This window comes from Acanthaster planci, linkage group LG01 (genome assembly GCF_054643075.1).
Source record: "Acanthaster planci isolate LZ-2023a linkage group LG01, COTS_SCS, whole genome shotgun sequence".
Classification (NCBI taxonomy): Eukaryota; Metazoa; Echinodermata; class Asteroidea; order Valvatida; family Acanthasteridae; genus Acanthaster; species Acanthaster planci.
The window spans coordinates 17,694,738-17,712,985 of record NC_141777.1 but is presented as its reverse complement, the minus strand read 5'-3'; the positions used below and the strand labels follow the sequence as shown (position 1 = coordinate 17,712,985).

The following is an 18,248-nucleotide window of genomic DNA, read 5'->3' as shown; positions in this document are numbered from 1 at the left end:
GATTAGTGTGCAGTGGTACTGTGTAGCTCATCACTGCGGTGGTGGAGTGCTTTTGTCCCCGGTGGAAATCCACTCGCTCTGAGTGCCCCAAACCATGGTATACTGTTTCAAAACAAGGCTGGATTATCTCCACTATTTAGAGTGGAAATATGTTTGTAATTCCTAGCAGCCTGGTCTTTTGTTACAAATACGGTCTTTTGTTACAAGGCCTAGTTCCGGTCCAATTTCAGAGACCCGGGCTACACATATAAAGAATATGTGCCTGAAACCGGGCTCCCCGGCGGCACGTGGTTAAAGATAAGGCTGACAGGCAGACTTGTGGACATGTGAAGGGAGCTGTTTATTGAGTTACCTCTGACCTTTCTAAAAGTCTTAAAGTCTGAATATTAGTTTTCATATTACTGTTTCCGCAGCCAATTTTAACTTTGATGTATCATGACCCAATGCTCAATTTTCATGATCTATCTCAGAAAACCCTGAGGGTAGCAAACACTAGCAATCATTCCAGAAAGCCTTAGGATTTAGATATTTATCATTTTCCCCATCAAAAAGGGCCAAGATACAGCAAAATTTGATAACTGGATCTGACTTTTCACTATCATTTGTAAAGTGATTTTGACAAAAGTGAAATTCCTTTGTGAAGACCTCAAATTTGTTCCTGAGGGTCATCTTCAAGATCAGAGGTGGATAGTCATGCAATTCAATGTCACATCAGAGATATGGGGAGAAATTTATAGGCATGGGTCCTGAGGTTTCCCTCTGCATCACTATTAAACATGTGACCTTTCACCACAAAAACTGAGATATTGGTATTTTTTAATTCGGCAGAAAGAGAGCTTTCCAATGGTATCTACATGGAAGTCTTAGGGTAAAAGTAAAAGGTAACCATGGGACATCATTCTGGCAGCTTTGCGTCTTTGTTCCCGACATTGTTTCAACATTTCAGACCAGGCACGAATAATACTATCGTCAAAATTGCTGAGAAAATGACATTGTTAAATATGTGATTCTGCAAAATGTTTGGAATTAGAAAGGAGACAGGTTAGTCTTTCCAATGATTACAAAACCCCAAAAGTGACTCCACTTCAATATGACTTTGAACCTTGAAAATAGAAAAGTGTGGGATGCGACTTTACTCTCATTTTGTTGTGACAGGTCACATATTTGCTGTGTGGGTAACTAATAGAGCCTAGTCATGCATGTATGTGTATATAGGGCAGTTGCTGATCAACATGATCAACGGATGGTCATATTTTTTTGTGATATTCTTCCTTCCAAAATGGTGTGATTAAAAGAGATATGCAATTCTATTTGTATTCAAAAGAAACTTGATCTTTTAAGAAATATCAGTACGTGTGCATTCAAGTTAACTTGCCATTAAAAATTTGGGAACAAACTAAAACAGTGTGTGGTGATATTTTCTGTTTGGTTTCCAAGTGGAAATTGAGGTTGGTCTTTTTCGAACATTGCTCTGTATTAAAGTTTGATAACTACATATATCATCTGCCTCTGTTGTACGTTTGTTCTGTTTTTTTTTTAGTTTTTTTTTTTATTATAAATTTGTTGTTTTCATAATTTCTGTTGTTTCTGGCAGCACTGATTCGTATTCAGGTTCCCTTGAGTTATGCGAAACATTTCTTCCTGAAACTGCAGACGTAGTGGAAGGTTCTGATGTGATCCCTGAAGAACAAAGAAATGATAATTTTATCTCTTTGTCTAGGCTACAATTTGGTATTCTTTAAACTGCATCCATATGAGGCCTAAGAAAAGAAATTATTAAGTACGTATTTGCACTTTGCTTTTAAGATTCGTATTTGGCATCTCCAATATGATCTGTACTCTTCAAAAAACCCCAGTTGTAATGACCTACATTTTAGATAAATTAATCACTATAACTGCAGGAAAAATAACCCACTTATTCAAGCTTGAATGAAGTTTTAGAACCTATTACCGGATACAAGCCCAGCACTGGTCTATGACTAAAAAGAAATCCTGATCTAGCCAGCAGTAGCCTCCAAAGTTAATAACTAATTACAGTGACACCTGTAAAACAAGCCCTCCCCTTCACAAAAAAGACAACAAAAAATTTACCCATTCTGTTACAATTGTATTAAGATTATATGTGATACTTTTTACACAGATGTTTTCAGCGGCTGTATTCTCACTGCCTGGACAAACAAAGGTACTGTTGCTTATAAAATGAATGTTGGCTTTAGTTTCATATTTGTTTGGAAACGACACATTTCAGGAGGAGACATTTTACAGGGATATTCCAGGAAGCATTTGGGAAGGGGGAGCTGTGCTTGCATAACATTGTGAAATTGTTTTTAAAACAAAGAGGCACCATATTCATCTATGTTTTTTACACCTTTATCTCTGTTTGTCAGTTTCAGTATGTCCGTGTATACGTTTGATCACTTTTGGTGTTTGTAATCTTGATCTATTTGGAACCCCATGGAAATGAGCCTGTGTAATTTGCTTCCTTGGGCCATCAAACTCAACCAATTTGTCTTTTTAGATTTATTTTATTTTGTAATGCTTAGTTTTTGTCATTTTTGTCGATTTCATCTGAATAAATAAATAAAAATAAAATTCATGTGGTAATTTTTTCTTTTAACAGTATTTTTTGTTATATGCCAGCCTGGTATATATGCATCATTTCTTTCCCATTATTGAGCTTGAAAGTAAAACTCTATACCTTACCTGTATTCTCAGAAGACGAGGACACGACCTGTACAGAATGTCCGTAGACATGCATGCTCTGCCTTGGTGAAGATTTGCCGAGACAACTCAGAGTTCATGGTGGTAAATGTTGCATCTTTCTTAGTTGTCTGAATGTAGTCAATTATTTACATTGTTATCTCAGTTCTTTTATAGAGTGTTCGGTAAAGCCAACAAACCAAATGTAGCAACATATTCTACATCAGGCATTTGTTAACTTAACTACTATAGCAGTTACACGTTTTCGCACATAACTGTGAGCTCCTGTCAGTCTGCAGCGCACAGAAAACTTGTTCATTTCACGTGCACTGTATGCACAGCTTCTCCACGCATGACCTCTATTTGAATATTTACTGAGCCGGGAGGCCCTGTGGAATTCATGTAAAATACACTATGTAGTGTATACCATGAGAATTTCTTGTTCAAAATAACAAATTGAGGTCCCCACCCTCCGTTTTCTGTAAAAACATTGAGATTCAATGGCCACTTTAAAGGTGAATTTCTTACGTACAAAAATAATTGAATTTGAGAAATAATGACTGACAAAATGCGTCAACATTTCCTTGTGACATCACCAACAACTTAATTTTTACGCACCTGACAAGGTACTTCTGTCTTCTATTATAAATTTAAAAATGCAAAATACAGCACGTGCAATTTTGTATTCCAAACTGGGCGTACCTAACTCCAATGGTAGTTACACTTTTGCTAAAACCACAATTTTTTCCAGAACATTTTCTTGCAACAAACTGTGCCAATTGTAAATTCTCTTGAAAGCTGCAATCACTGACATGTAACTTTCACAAGTATAATACAAACTTAAGCTGCTTCTCTCAGTTTGAAAAAAACAAACAAAAGAAACGTGAAAAAAGGGCAAGTTGTACATAATTACACATTGAATAGCATCATAAATTGAAAATAGCATGTGATGGTAATGTACACACAAGACTTTGGCATATATCTGCAGTACGTGTAGTTACAGTACTTTTTTCTTACACTGCATGTTAACCATTAAACCCACACTGAGAATAACATTTAGTGTAAAAACTATCCCAGCGAAGGAATATAAAGTTCATGGAAAGTTAACAAATTTTGTAATACTACACAAATGAATGCACAAATATACTTATGTATATGTATATATAAAATGCCTTGCAATTACATTGGCATTGAATACGTCAGAGTTTATAAAAATGTATGAACAAATATTTTGACCAAAAGCAAAAATTGTGTTTAGCATACCTTTTTCATGGTTCTAACATTTGATACAAAACTGCCTGAATTTATGTTCTTTTTTTGGTTGAATTTCCAGTTTCCAGACTAAAAACTGAATGATTCCGCACTACAAAGCCACCATAGCCATTCATGCAGTGCATTTGTTGTTTGGACATGAGAGAAAATATCATGGACTAAACACATTCTCTTTAAAATGAAAGAAATTCCACTTACTTAATTGAGGCATTTTTTTCTGAATTCCTTACATTTCCCTCATTGGAAATTACTGCTGCCTTTTAAAAACAGCCCGGATTGTGCGGTGTTATGTAATATCCTTTTTTCCTGAACCTGGCACGGTGCGCTGCTTACTTCTTTTCAATAGAGGCCAGTATCTGTTTCCTTATGGCGATGCACAATTCTTCACACCTGACATCATTTCATACACACTTACTCAGGAGAATCCTCCCTATTACCTTTAAAAACACCAGAAGTTACAAACATTTAGTCTGCCAACTGGAGTGGAGCTTGAACAATTTCAAGGAATTTGTCCGACGAATAGTTACACAACATGAACTTTAATATTGAGCCACACTTCAGAAAATGGATCAACATTGTGGCAGATTTGAGTGATCGTCAGGCAGCGACATTTGTAACAGAAGTTTCTTCTCAACGTATCGAATGTTGGTAGGAAAACATACACAAACAAGCATTTTAACATCAGAAAAGGTTATTGAAAGATGTTTTGTGAAGACAGGAAAGAGGCCAGCTTTTCTGGACTTGCCAGAACCTGCACAGCTAGTCAAAATTCTACTTGCCCGAATGAAACTGTGATTGCCTTGGGCTGTCGCACAGGTGATTTGTCACTGCCTGCTGGTCATTTATTGCATCATGAACTACTGCATCGTCATCATTCATTTTGGAATCTTATCTGTCTCTTTCAAAATCCTTCAGGGAAACTCCTTGAGAACACACTCGGGCGAGTAGAATTCTCACCTCTCACATTCTCAAGCTCATTTGCTCCTAAACCACTTGCTGCCAGGTCCTTTTTTTAAGCATTATATGCGCTGCCGGGCTGTTTTTTTCATATTTTCGTTTTTCAAAAATCTTCAAAAATTCATAGCTTTTTTTTTTCTGAACGTGTAAACCCCATAGAATGACTGTCTTGTGGCGAGTGTAGCCCGACAAGCAACCTCCATTGACCCTTTAGTTTTGCAGCCACGCCGCCCGCTCTGTATGGAGACCCTATTGTGTAGTGTTGCATAATCCCTCTTTTGTTCCGGGCATTGGCCCAACCTGTTGCTATACTGAGGTGTTGCTATACTGAGGTGTTGCTATACTGAGGTGTTGCTATGCAGAGCGATTGATGGTCAAGACCCCAGGGTGTAATAAGTGGTGAGAGCATGGGAAGCTGTGCCCATATGCACAGGGCAATTTAAACAGTTGAATGCCTGCAGGCCATGACGGACAAATGAGTCCTGTTATAAACTTGGAGGTCTAAAAATGTGCTTTTTGTGGCGCTGTTGCATCTTACCTTTGCTACTTTTTTGAAGCTACGGGACGTTTTAAGGCATGTATTTTCCCATAGGTAAAAATGTATATTCCCCTTAAACCTCTCTCATATTTTATCTCTCAATTTGTCCATCCCCCCCATCTAAGTTTGAGTTCAAAATGGATATTTCCCACCCCAAAACTTTGTTGCCCCAAAACTTTCAAGTAAAACCTTAGAAACCAATAAAACAAGTACACAAAGAAATACTCACAAATATTTGCAGAGAACTTCTTTTTCTCTTATTTTTCTTTTGTTTTCTTTCATTTCTCATTGAAATGTAACACATTTCCCGACTTTAACCAAACTCCTAACACCAGTACAAGGAATTTTCCTTTTTTTTAAAGGGATGAAAATACAACATCCTCAAGGCAGTACATTTCAGAAACTTTGTCTTTTTTGTCATTTTTTTCAAGGGTTGAAAACTTGATCCAATTAGTAAAACCAGTGCAAGGAATTTGGTACTTTTTCAAGGGATGAAAATACAACATCCTTGAAGCAGTACATTCCTTGAAATGTCTTTTTTGGTCATTTTTTCAAAGGTTGAAAACATGACCCAATTTGTAAAACCAGTTCGAGGAATTTTGTTACTTTTTCAAGGAATGAAAATATAATATGTACACTTGTACATTCAATAAAACTTGTTGTTTGAACTCCTAAAACCACCAGAAAATGACATATTCTTTTACACCTGATAAATAGGGCAGCAAGTCATGAAAAACACAAAATAATTCCATGAAAATTTCCATGAAAACAAATGTTCAAGTGTTAATCAGTGTACGATATGGTACTCCTTGAAGCAGGGGGCGATGCAGAGGGGCTGGTGGCACGTGTTGCACTCGATGTGTGTCTTCTTTCAATGACCCTGGTAAGTGCAGAGGACACACTGCCTGGTAGCGGAAGTCGCCGTAGCTGGTCCTCTCCAAGGTGACAGAGAAGTGGCAGCCGACAAAGTCGGAGTTGGTGGCTGGTGGAGTATCTTGCTAGGGGTGGTACTCAGGCAAGGGCTCTTCGAAAAGAAGCATACGGACAAGACTCAAGCAGTAGTCGAGGAAGGAGAGGCAGTGACCAACGGCCAGGTACACAGAATAGCTGTTCACCAGCGTCAAGTCGAGCATGTAGAAGAGTAGCTTCTTGTACCACTTGAAGGACTTACGCGTAGCTTGATGGTTTTCCGCTAACTGGTTGCTCTTGTCAATGCCCCCATCAGGACGTTGCAGTCGATGACACAGGTTGGTTTCTGCTTTTCCTCCCCGGTCCTGTCTTGCTTGCTGGAGCCACGGATGTCTGTCATATGCATGGTGGAGAGCATATGGATGTTGCACTTGTCGCCACACCATGGCCAGGAGAGAACTGCTGACGCCCAGGTCGGCCGACTAAAAAGCTGTTTCGCCCCCACGGACTGCATGTCTTTCGGCATGCCTTTTCTGTTGGCTGTGACGGTGCTGACGACATTGAACTTCTGGTTGTGAAGTCGTCAAAACAAATCGAGACTACTGAAGGCCCGGTCAAGGGCAAGGTTGCAGCCCTTGCTGTTCAGGTTGCTCACCAGGTCCATCACCTCTTGCGTAGTTGCTAGGAGGTCTCCTTTACTTTGGCAGGTGTAAATCTTGAGGTTGTAGCAGTACCCGGCAGCATTCCGGGTGCTCTGACACAAGTTGTACATCTTGATGCCGAAGCGGATTCTCTTTCTGGTGTTGTAGGTAGCAAAGCGGAGAGGCCTGTAGAATATCAGCAGGGAGTCGGCGACGGAAATGTCCCGTTGAGGAATGTAGACAGTGGGAAACTTCTGAACAGGATGGTCAACGACTGGGCGCACTTTGAAAAGGCGGTCATTGCAGTCCTCCGGCATGGCACTGTTGTTATTGAAGTGCAGAGACTGCAGGATGGCAAGGAAGCGATCTCGGGGCATGACGGACAGGAACAGGCTCATCTTCAGTTGGGGGTCGGTTGACCAGAACCTGTGAAGGGTGGGGTGCTTTGTGATGACCATCATTATGAAAAGGACCAGAAAGGCCTTCAGTTCTCTAGTGTTCCGATCAGTCCATGATCGCATGTGCACCCATGTCGTAGCGGGCCTCTGCACGGCATACCGGTTGGTCTCTTGCACTACCTTGTTGTAGAGAACATCGTCGAAAAACAGCTCAAAGGCCTCACTGCATGTTGAGCTGCGATGCAGGCAGGGATCGACGGCACCGCCATTACCGGTGAAGCCGTACTTCAGCGGTGTACTGTCTTCCTCTGTCCATCGGAAAGGTGCGGCACTGCTGCTGGTTGATGCCGCAGTCTGCATAGGGGACTGTCTCTTGTGCTTGGCATATACCGTCAAGGGTACATCACTGTCTATTTCTGTACTTGACTGTACTCAAGCAGGTGACGGCAGTGATGAAGAAGATAAGGAACCCTCTTCTGAACTGAGATGAAACTCGCTTTCATCACTGGAAGAACAGGACTGTCTGGATATAACTTCAGCCATGTTGTTTGTGCTCTGATAACTCGAGACCCAATATACGCACAAATATCCACTGCACGGCGATTTTATTCTCAAGCAGCGTCATTCCAAACAATGTCAGTCAACGTGGCAAGGGCCAGCAGCGCCTGGGCCAGGTCATTCATGGGTTACACATGCATAATGAGCCCGCATGGCCTAAAGCTGAATGTAACAAGACACAGTCATCTTTGACCACTTGCTGCTGGATTTAATTTGAAGGTGCATGATGTAAAACTGGTGATTTTCAAGATTTTCCGTTTTCGAAATTCTTCAACAAATCATAAGTACATTTCCTGGACGTTTACACCCACACAAATGACTGTCTGGTGGCTACTCTGATCTAACAGACAACATCTATTGATGCTCGAGTATTTCAGCCAAGCCGGCTACCTGCTAAAAAGAGCCCAGATTGTCCAGTGTTACATAAGTTTTGTTCCCGAAACTGGCACAGTACGCGGCTGGCGTCTTTTCAATTGGGGCTAGATTAGCATGCAGCGGTATTGTATCACTCATCACTGGAGCGCTTTTGTCCATGGTAGTAATCCGCTTGCGCTGAATACCACAAACAGTGGTATCATCTTTCAAAACAATGACGGATTTCCTCCGCTGTTGACAATTGAAAAAATGTTAGCAATTCCCAGCAGCTCGGTCTTTTTCTCCATGTTCCGTCTTTGTTATAAGGATCAGCTCTTTTGTCTGGTTTTGTGCTCCTCAGCTTTGTGTATATAGCCTATGTGACTGGAAGCGGGCACCCTGGCACGAAATGGTTAAGGAATCTGTGCTGAAATCGGAATGTTTCATACTTTTGTGGCATCTCGTCACAGTAGCCTAGAGACTCTGTAAGCAGTGACAAAAGAACTTTCTCAGGTTTTAAGTGAACATCAGAACAAAATCCTCCATGTTCAAATAATTGCACACTTCACCATGCTCTTTGAGTTGCTCAACAAAAGTTGTGATAAGATTCTGTAATGTTTCATTGGTGATGAAACATGTCATCATACTCCTTCCCTTCCCTAAAATCCAGAAAGCTTTTAAACTGGTGGGTGTAATTGCTTTGTAAACCTGCAAAATGAATGTACGTGTTATTTTGAAGTTGCTGCAAGATTTCAAGTTAGTTAAAGTCCTGCTCTTGTGGGTTGAAACAGCAACATCCTTTAGGTCTGCATCCCAAAATATCTTCATTAAAACTTCTTGAAAGTTGTTCAAAATGTGCTAGTCACTGAGATATGGCACAACCCAGTCTAACATTTACCCATATTCCCTTATATCATCAAGTAGGATCTCAAATGTTGCACCTTCACCTGAGAACACAAGGTGGTCCTAGACCTTAGACATTTGAAACAAGTTTTATATACAGCAGACCGAGAACCAACTGAATAGTCAGAGCACTATTGGCCTTTTCATTTTGACATACAGGTATGAAATTAGACTTCTCACATTTATTTTTGGCATGCAATGTCAAAACTTCAAACCAAGAATATCACACTGTGTTTGTCCTAAAACTGAAACATGTCTTTCAACAAGAAATTCATCAAGAAGTTTCCCTTCCTCCACTTTTTCTTCTGTAGCAGAAAAATGTTCCAAATGATGCTGCCAAGGAATGAAAGTTTGTAATGTGCAACTGGAAATGAAGTGGCTGCAGGTAAAGGGAGGTCCAACTTTGCAATTTTTTTCTCACACTTGATTTTTAGTGCCCATCTCAGCCGTTTTCTTTGATGGAGGTGCTGTGCCCTCCCTTGAATGACTAGCAGTAGAGATTTCCTCAGCAATTGGAATATTTGTACTTCCATCTACTGCAGCTGGAATAAATGCAGAAACAGGTCAGGGATTTCAATCATCGGTTCAAATTCCACAGCAATCTGCCAGCTTAGCTGCACAGGAGAAGTGCTATGCACTTCCAATCACTAATTGGCAAGTTGGCCTACAAGTACTACAATGCAACAGGTCAAAATGGCCGGCGTTAAATATCGTGGCAGGATGGTACACCAAACATGTGATAGGTAGACTGATGCTTACAGGGATATTGTGTTACTAGTTTCAAACTGACATCGGTACTTTGATAAATGTGAATAGCTATTTTGACAATTGTGGCAAGAACACAAATTTTCCAAACAGCCACCATACATCCTTTGTTTTCTCTCTTTATTAACACACTTTGTAAATGGTAGATAGAACTTGTCATGAGTTGATTTGAAGAGAAACTGTTCAACCCTATCTCTGGAAGTGTGTCTAGGAAGTGGATATTTTGTTCAAGAACATCACATGCAGCAAATCTGAGTTAGTCTGCTCACTGCTTTTCAATCTTGAATAGGCCTAAAGCAGTTGAAGTATTATAGACGTTCCTGTCACAGTGCAAAAATCATGATTAATGTATGCTGCAATGCACCTGAAAAGGCAACATCTCCATAAATTGGAACAATATGAAAATTTGGAACTGTTGCCATAGTTACAGTTCTAGCAACAAGTTCACCTTGACACACAGTTTTCTGTTATTGATTTAGGCTGCTGTGCCATTATTGACGTGCCAACTCCTTCCTCTCATCAGAACTAACAGCAGCATAACTAGAAAGCACATTAATGTTGTTAATAGTAAGAACTCTGAAAGAAAGTTAAACAAGATGGTTAAAGATGGTTAAACAATTTCAACAGTTTGGAAGAGTATGACAAGTGCTTGATGCAGTTTGCAAAAACAGTGTGCAAAGGAACATGGTTAGCTTCATTCAAGATGAACTGCATTAACATGGTCAGAATGATTTGACGGTTTCTACGCTGTGTGCCAGACTGTTTGGAGTAGGTAGGAAACATCAGTTTACCTTTATCCCACAACACAGCAATACTATCAACATGCTTAAGTTCATCCACAGTGGCTGTAAAGATGGATAAGCTATTCCATACCAGTGGATCAAGCATCTCCAACAATGACTCGAATGTAAAAGATGCCACTTCAGTTAACTCTGGGTAAAGTGTTTGGTTATTTCTTTTGTCTGTTTTTTTCAGATTCTCATTTATTTGTCAAAAAACACAACCAGCTACTGAACTAACCTGTTCACTTGACAGAGGCATAAATGCTGTATCACTATTGTTGGATTGTTCATCCCATTTTTCTTCTGAAACCTTAACCCTAGAGCATGACAAGTGAAGGCCATTTTTGTAATTCGGCATTCTTGTAAACAAAATTCCAAATCTAGATGCGGACATCTCATGCAATTCTATTACATCCTCAAACTTTTCCAGTAACCCTGACAGCAGCCATCTACTAGACTTTTTATGTTTCAAAACTGTCTTTGCCTGCCAGTTCTTGAGTTCGCATATGCATTTATCTTCATAAATGTCGAGGAAGGCTCCATCAGTGTGGCAGAGGTTGCAAATATCCGTGCAAATTTTTATGAAAGCAGCCCCACTATATAAAATGTCGTCCATGCTTTTATTTTCCAAAGTGAAATCTACGTCACGTAAGGAATATTTTGATGGAATTTTTCCAATTGTGTAACATGTATAACAGAAAAAGCTGTACCTTGTAATGCTTGCCACTTCCTTATCCAAACCTAGTTGTACATAAGCATTTTTGATGTCCAGATTAATGCAAGAGTGTCTTCTTTGGGTGTACTGAAATTTCATCTTACAAGCAGCACATTTTGTACATGAACATACCTTGTACAGCATGTACAGTAGATATGTGGCTCCTACACAGGGGAATGTTCAGTGGGACTTCACTGCAATCACCAACCACATAACGTGCTCAAAACTGTTACAATGTGTATGAAACATATTTAAATACTGACGTTGTGACATACATGAAATCTGCTCAAAAAGCAACATTCTTTGCACTTTTTTCTGGAGTGTACCATGGATTTTTCATTTTCCTATTCCTATTTGTGACTGCAAGCATTATAAATACAGCCTGTTTCAGACAAATGTGGCAAACATGAACCTGAAGGTTTTTAGGTCTGTATTGAAGGTGAGTCCATGGTGATGCAGTTAGCCCACAAATCTGGCGGGGACTGCAAGTAGGTACATGTATGTTACAGGGGAATTTATCTGTCCCATTTTACCCCCCTCACAATCTTCATCTTAGCAATGACACTTGATGTTCACCTGAATTGTGCCCAGGAACAGCATCACTTGTGTCTGTTCAGGTGAATTGACTTGTTTGCTGCAAGTAGACCAGTACCAGAGCCGTTGCATTGTAGACTCTTTGGGTCTCCAGGACAGCTAATAAAAAGAGATACAATATGGTATTAGGGAACAAATTAGAATGATGTTGGGGCCACCACAGTAAAGTAATAATTGATTCTTAATGCACTATGAAGTTGTAGAGTTCATTCAGATTAATCAGCTTTGGCAATGAATTTACTTCCACACCTATATGTACTCAAATGTACACATATTAATGTCGGTAAGAGTTGAAAGTACACGTACATGTACATTGAAGACCGAAGGAGTATGACCCAACCTTGCAGTATGTGCAGTTTTAACTTTAAAATTGCTTTTGATGCATTTTCGGGTATTCAATCAATTTGCCCTCAAAATCATTCAAGCTTTACTTGGAATGATGGTCATTTTGCCTTTGAGAAAGACTGTGCTAGGATCAAAATGCCAGGCCCTCCATAGTTCAGAAATAAAGTGAATGCAGTCTTACACAAAAAGTCTTATTTTGAAGCATGTTCATGTTTGCCTGTGATAATATGAAATCTCTAGGGAAAAATGCCCTTTTTGAGTTCTTTTTTGGATTTCTTGCATGTACCTTATATTTGTGTGCAAATACCCGTCCTGTCTTGCTTGCCGGAGCCATGTGTGTCATATGCATGGCGGAGAGCATACGGATGTTGCACTTGTCTCGCCACATCATGGCTAGGAGAGAACTGTTGACGCCCAGGTCGGCCGACTGGAATGTTATTTCACCCCGCTTCAGCTTGACAGATTGCAGGTCTTTCGATATGCCTTTTCTGTCAGCCATTACGGTGCCAACGACGTTGAACCTCTGGTTGTGAAGTGGTCAAAACAAATCGCGACTGCTGAGTTCGGTCACCCTGGCTATAAAATAAAGTCCCAATTCTTCAGCCCCAGGAACCGATTATTGCCTATGAGCAATTTATTTACCACCGATGATCGCCTAAAGTTTTAACTGACAGCAATGAACTTTTTAAAAAACCTCCAGCAATTTTTTTTTTTAATAAAGATCGGATTTCAGAAACCCCGGCCACAAATATAAGGCCTATGTTTCTGTTACCGGAGCCCCCGGCGGCAAGTGGTTAAGAATATTTGTATTATTAAAATAAATCAAGTGGAAGGGGAGGCAAATATTCTCAGACTAATTCATGGACATTTAAATGTCGGACGCATTCCAATCATTAACATTAATTTGCCCTTTTCCAAAGCAGTTGATTCAGTTGATTTGTAATTTCAGGGTGCTGATATGTAGCATACAAATGATGTATCATTTTAATGTTTTTTTTATTATACCACTGACTTTCACATGGCCACATCTTCAGTTTGCAGCCCTCTGGAATGAATTGGGTACAGCAGCCAGTAGTGCTAATGCACCTGCAAATTTGCAGTTCTGTTACGGATGTTGTTACAATAGCCACTACACTTTCAGTCCTGAATCCTCCAAGTGTATGAAGATGAACATGTAGCGCTTCGACGGTAACAATAAAAGTATAACAGATGTTTGATGAAAAGTTTTTGGTGTTTTTGTTTGGAAGTGATTCTTGGAGATGTCTGAGATTGTACACAGTAAATACTGCAAAACTTATTTGATGTGGAAACATGTTTCAAAAGTGAATCAGCATGATTTCACAAAAGTACAAATGTGTTAGTTGTTCAAAGATAACTGTAATAATTTCAAACTGCATATTTATTGCACATTCTGTTGTTGAAAAAAAACGTGGCAACCTCAAAATTTGCAAAGTTATCCAAACCACATCTCATAAGCTTCCTTTACCTAGAAAACGTTTACATTACTACCATTTTCAAATACTCTCACAATGCAAGACTCCTTCCATTTTTGCACTCTGGAGTGTACTTGTGTTGACATGAATAGCATGCTCAAATACAGCTATTCAGATTTAGCAGCCCAAGCAGGAGAATACCTTCAAAGAGAATACCCAGTAATGGTAGAATCATTGTTTCAGATGTTATTCGTAGTGACTGACCCTTCTTGGTATGTTTTCTGAGCAGTATCTTGCACACTGCTTTAATAGACTCTTTCTGAGACCCCCTGAATGAACAGTGCTTGCATGCTCAGAGTAGTCTTCACATTAATACAGCTTGATCTTTTTTTTCTGTTGGAATTTGTGAAACTATTGGGGTTCATGTCAATTTAATTTCCAGTGAAGCTTTTTGGTATATATATTCTTCCTTGCCAACTTTGCTGTTGAATATTAATGCAGGTGTTTTCTATTTTCCATTTAGCATTTCTTTGATCAACTCTATGGCCGTATCAAGCTTTTGAATGAAGATCAGGACCAACTGACGCAGTTGGAGAAAAGTACTCTGAATGAAGTACTTATTTTGCTGAGCAACAAATTTAAACATCTAGAAAAGCAGAGTGCTCTGATACAGGAGATTATGGAACCAGTCAGAATTGTGTGGATGGCAGATCCTATGAAAGAGTAAGAAAAGTCTCTCATTCATTTAAAAATGGTCCAAAAGTTATTTTCTGAGTAGATAAATGACATGGTGCTTACAACAATGATTAAACCATTAAAAGGGCAGTCCATTGATGGAAAGAAATCTCTGCATTCAATTCTAAACCTTCGTATTACTAGTTTACTTTGTCATATTTGGGTCAGTGAAAAAGTAGAAATTTGGTCAATATTAACACATGTACATGTATATCACTTAATTACAGTTTTTAACTATATGATCAGACATCACTGTGCCTCGCTGATCCTTGGGTAGTGGGGGGGACTGAGTTTCCTTTTTGCCATGGCACACCTTTGGATTTTATGTTGGCTTGCTTTTCTAGAGTTCTGGGGAATGAAGAAAGGTTTCTAGAGCACATTGGGCTGTGCAAAACTCTTCCATGTCCACTGGACGATAAACAAGGAGCAAACAGGGCAACTATATTGGCATGCTTGGCTACAATGATGGCTGTAATGAAAAGGACTAAATGGTCACATAATTCACAGGTAAGAAGATGTAAAAGAAACTGCCCGGAATACCTTGTCTGTCTTTTAATGCGCTTTAACCCTTACCCCCTAGGGTGTATGTAAAATTGTATTACAATTGGAGGATTTGGGAGTGTTAGGGTTAAGGAATTGAGTGTTGTGACCTAAAAGACAGGATTTTGCTGTCTTAACCCAGAAAGACCCAATATCTGTTATACCCATTGCACTCGCCTGAATGTCTGACAATTTTCCCCTAATTTACATCCAACTCCAAAATACTCACCCTGGACTTGACTGACCTTGTAGTGAATACTGGCAATAGCTGAGATATGTAGTCATGGTAGTAGCAGAGATGTCAACCTTTACAAACTACATTTCAGTATTTGGAACACCAAAAATCATTTGCATGCCCTGACTCTGGTATTGGCTGGGGTTGGTTGAGGGATGGTCGGTGTATCAGGGTACCCTGCAGCATTGCAAACAATTGACAAAAAACTATTAGCACCCGTTTGCAGGAGAGAGGGGATGATTCTGCAACGGATTAAAAAATGTGGATATTCTTTTCAGAAAAGAATTCTTTTGGACCACCCCCTTGCCTAATCACCCCTTGACCCAAAACCTGGATATGCCACCGAGAAGCAATTTATTTCTGCACAACCCTGTGGTAAAAGTGCACCTGAAAAACAATAGCTGTCCACATTTTTAAGTAATCATAAAAACCTCTGTCTACCAATCACTATTGGTTGAGAGCTCATTATGTCGTTGGTTTTTAATAGCTGGTAAAGATACCAACTGGTTTGAACCTGTTCACTGTTTCACATGAAGTTTTAGCTCCTATTTTATGGATTGTTTCCCTTACACATGACAATCATCATTGCACAGGCAAGTGCAATGCAACCAAAGAGTTCTCATCACATACACATGCATGTGCAGATGCGTTGGTTCACTCTACGTCAGCTAAGATACATTCTGAATCACACCATGCTGTGTGTGCTGCGCACGGCAATTCCCATGTAAAGAAATTTGTGCACTGTGTGTGTGAGGCAGGTATATGACACAAAACTGGTGAATAGAAATCATTGGAAAAGCATGAATTTTTATTTTTTTTGTTAAGAATTTGTCCCCAAAAGGTGGCAGAGATAAGGGCTTTGGATCTACATGTATGTGTTATCATCTCTCAAGCTGGACTAATTTAAAACCAACTCATCAAATTGCATTCCCTAAGAACTCAAGTCACCCTCTTTTCAAACATTGTTGCTTTGAAAAATGGGAATAAAGTTGTTCACAAAAACCAGATCGTAGAGCATAAAAAGAAAAGGCCGATGACGAAAAAAATAAAACTTGAGAGACAACATCATCCTGATGACAGAATAATGTGCACACCCTAGGATCAGGACTGACATTCATGCTAGGTTTCTAGTTGATACATTTGAAGGTCTTAAAATGATGTGAAAAATTATTGCACAGAGAAAAAAGCAGTGCAGCATCCTCAACTACAGTATAGTATTTTTTGTTACAGTCACAAACGCTTTGTGGCTTGGTGATACAGTAATTTGAAGGCTGTAGAGAGTTTTGATGCAGGAACTAATGTGTGCAAAATAGCACCTGTTTTGTGAACTAAATCTGATGTCCTGAGGGCTCTGAGACAAACCAATCCTGTGAAGAATTCATCAGGGATTTCCTGACTCGTCATGAAGCAGTAGGACGGCTCTGAGATCAAAACTGAACGAGCACACTGCACCCCAGGATGCCGATCACTCAGCACCAGGTCCAGTAACCAACTCAGGTACACAGACAGAAGCTTCATCCTCAAAAACGCTGCTCATCTCCTGAAAAACAACCCTTTCAAGGGCCCCACTATTTACATTTGTGATGATGTCACCTCAAGGGTCCGAGAAGAGAGCAGATGACTAACAATTTCCACCTACAGTCAATTCGGCAAGACACTCTGGTCCAATTTGCTTACATCCCCATGTCTGTCCCTACTGTCATCAACTACAAACTCAACAGCTGTGCATTCAAGACCTTCCAACTTGGGGAAGTAAACCCGATCTCCTAGCTTCCAGGTGTACCTTCTCCCAGTAATTAAACTGTGAAACTCCCTGCTGTATCGTCGAAATCACTATATATATAATAGATAAATAGTTAAAGGTAACAACTGGAATACAGACCTTTATATTTGTAAGTTGTAATTCTGGAAATAAAACTGCAAGACGGAGCAGTTGAGTCCTCATCTTTGAGCTGTTGAACGGCTATTGCTTCAAACTTGATGATGGTCACAGGTGATGGTTGTGATGTCATGTTAATGTGGAACAGCGCGTTATTACGTTGTCAGGTCCCTGAACCACTTTCTGCCGGGCGACCCGTTTTCGAGTACATAGGCTTTATACAAGAAGCCGGGGGGCCCAAAACCGGACAAAAGAGTCGGGCCTTGTAACAAAAGACCGTGCTTGGCACAAAAGACTAGGCTGCTAGGCATTACCGACATTTTTTCACTCGCAATAGTGGAGATAATCCAGCCTTGTTTTGAAACCGTATACTACGGTTTGGGGCATTTAGAACGAGCGGATTATTAACGGGGACAAAAGCTCTCCATGCTAATCTGGCCCCTATTGAACAGAGGTCAGCAGTGCACCATTCCCAGTTTCAGGAACAAAAGAATCTTACATAACACTGCACAATCTGGGCTCTTTTTACAAGGCTGCGGGCCTGACTGAAATACTCGCGTTTCAATGAAGGCTACCTGTCAACTTAGACTAGTGCCCAAAGAGTCCTTCCTTTTGTGTTTAAACGTCCGTTAAATGAAATGACAAATTTTTGAAGAATTTTGAAAACCGAAAATCTAGAAAATGATCCGTATGTGTGCACTGCATTTTTCAAAGCACCCAGCAGCAAGTGGTTAACGTGTTTGATGTCGATGGTAAACTGCGATATGAAATCAAGGTGTCGGGTTGGAATGCATGAGTTAACGGTTTATGGTCAGTCAGTATGAAGAATGTTCTGCCCTCACCGACATAGTGAAAGTGCCGGATGGCGAGATATGCCACCAGCAAATCTCTTCCCAATGTACTGTACTTTGTTTCTGCTGGCTGCAGTTTCTTTGAGAAATATGCCATGGGTTTCCATTCCCATGGATCGCTTGTTGGAGTAAGCTGCCAACAGC

At 40.0% G+C, this 18,248-nt stretch overlaps 1 protein-coding gene across 3 annotated transcripts in view; it reads left to right on the top strand.

Annotated features, from left to right (window-relative positions):
- The window catches only part of xpo5 (exportin 5), a 357,136-nt gene that overhangs the window by 200,140 nt on the left and 138,748 nt on the right, over positions 1 to 18,248 (top strand). For 2 of the 3 annotated variants that reach the window (XM_022232992.2, XM_022232990.2), the window contains exons 15-18: positions 2,141 to 2,182; positions 2,716 to 2,805; positions 14,388 to 14,587; positions 14,944 to 15,106. In XM_022232992.2, coding sequence (XP_022088684.2) covers positions 2,141 to 2,182; positions 2,716 to 2,805; positions 14,388 to 14,587; positions 14,944 to 15,106 — 495 coding nt within the window. The remainder of the gene's footprint in view (positions 1 to 2,140; positions 2,183 to 2,715; positions 2,806 to 14,387; positions 14,588 to 14,943; positions 15,107 to 18,248) is intronic. The other variant, XM_022232991.2, reaches the window with a different exon arrangement.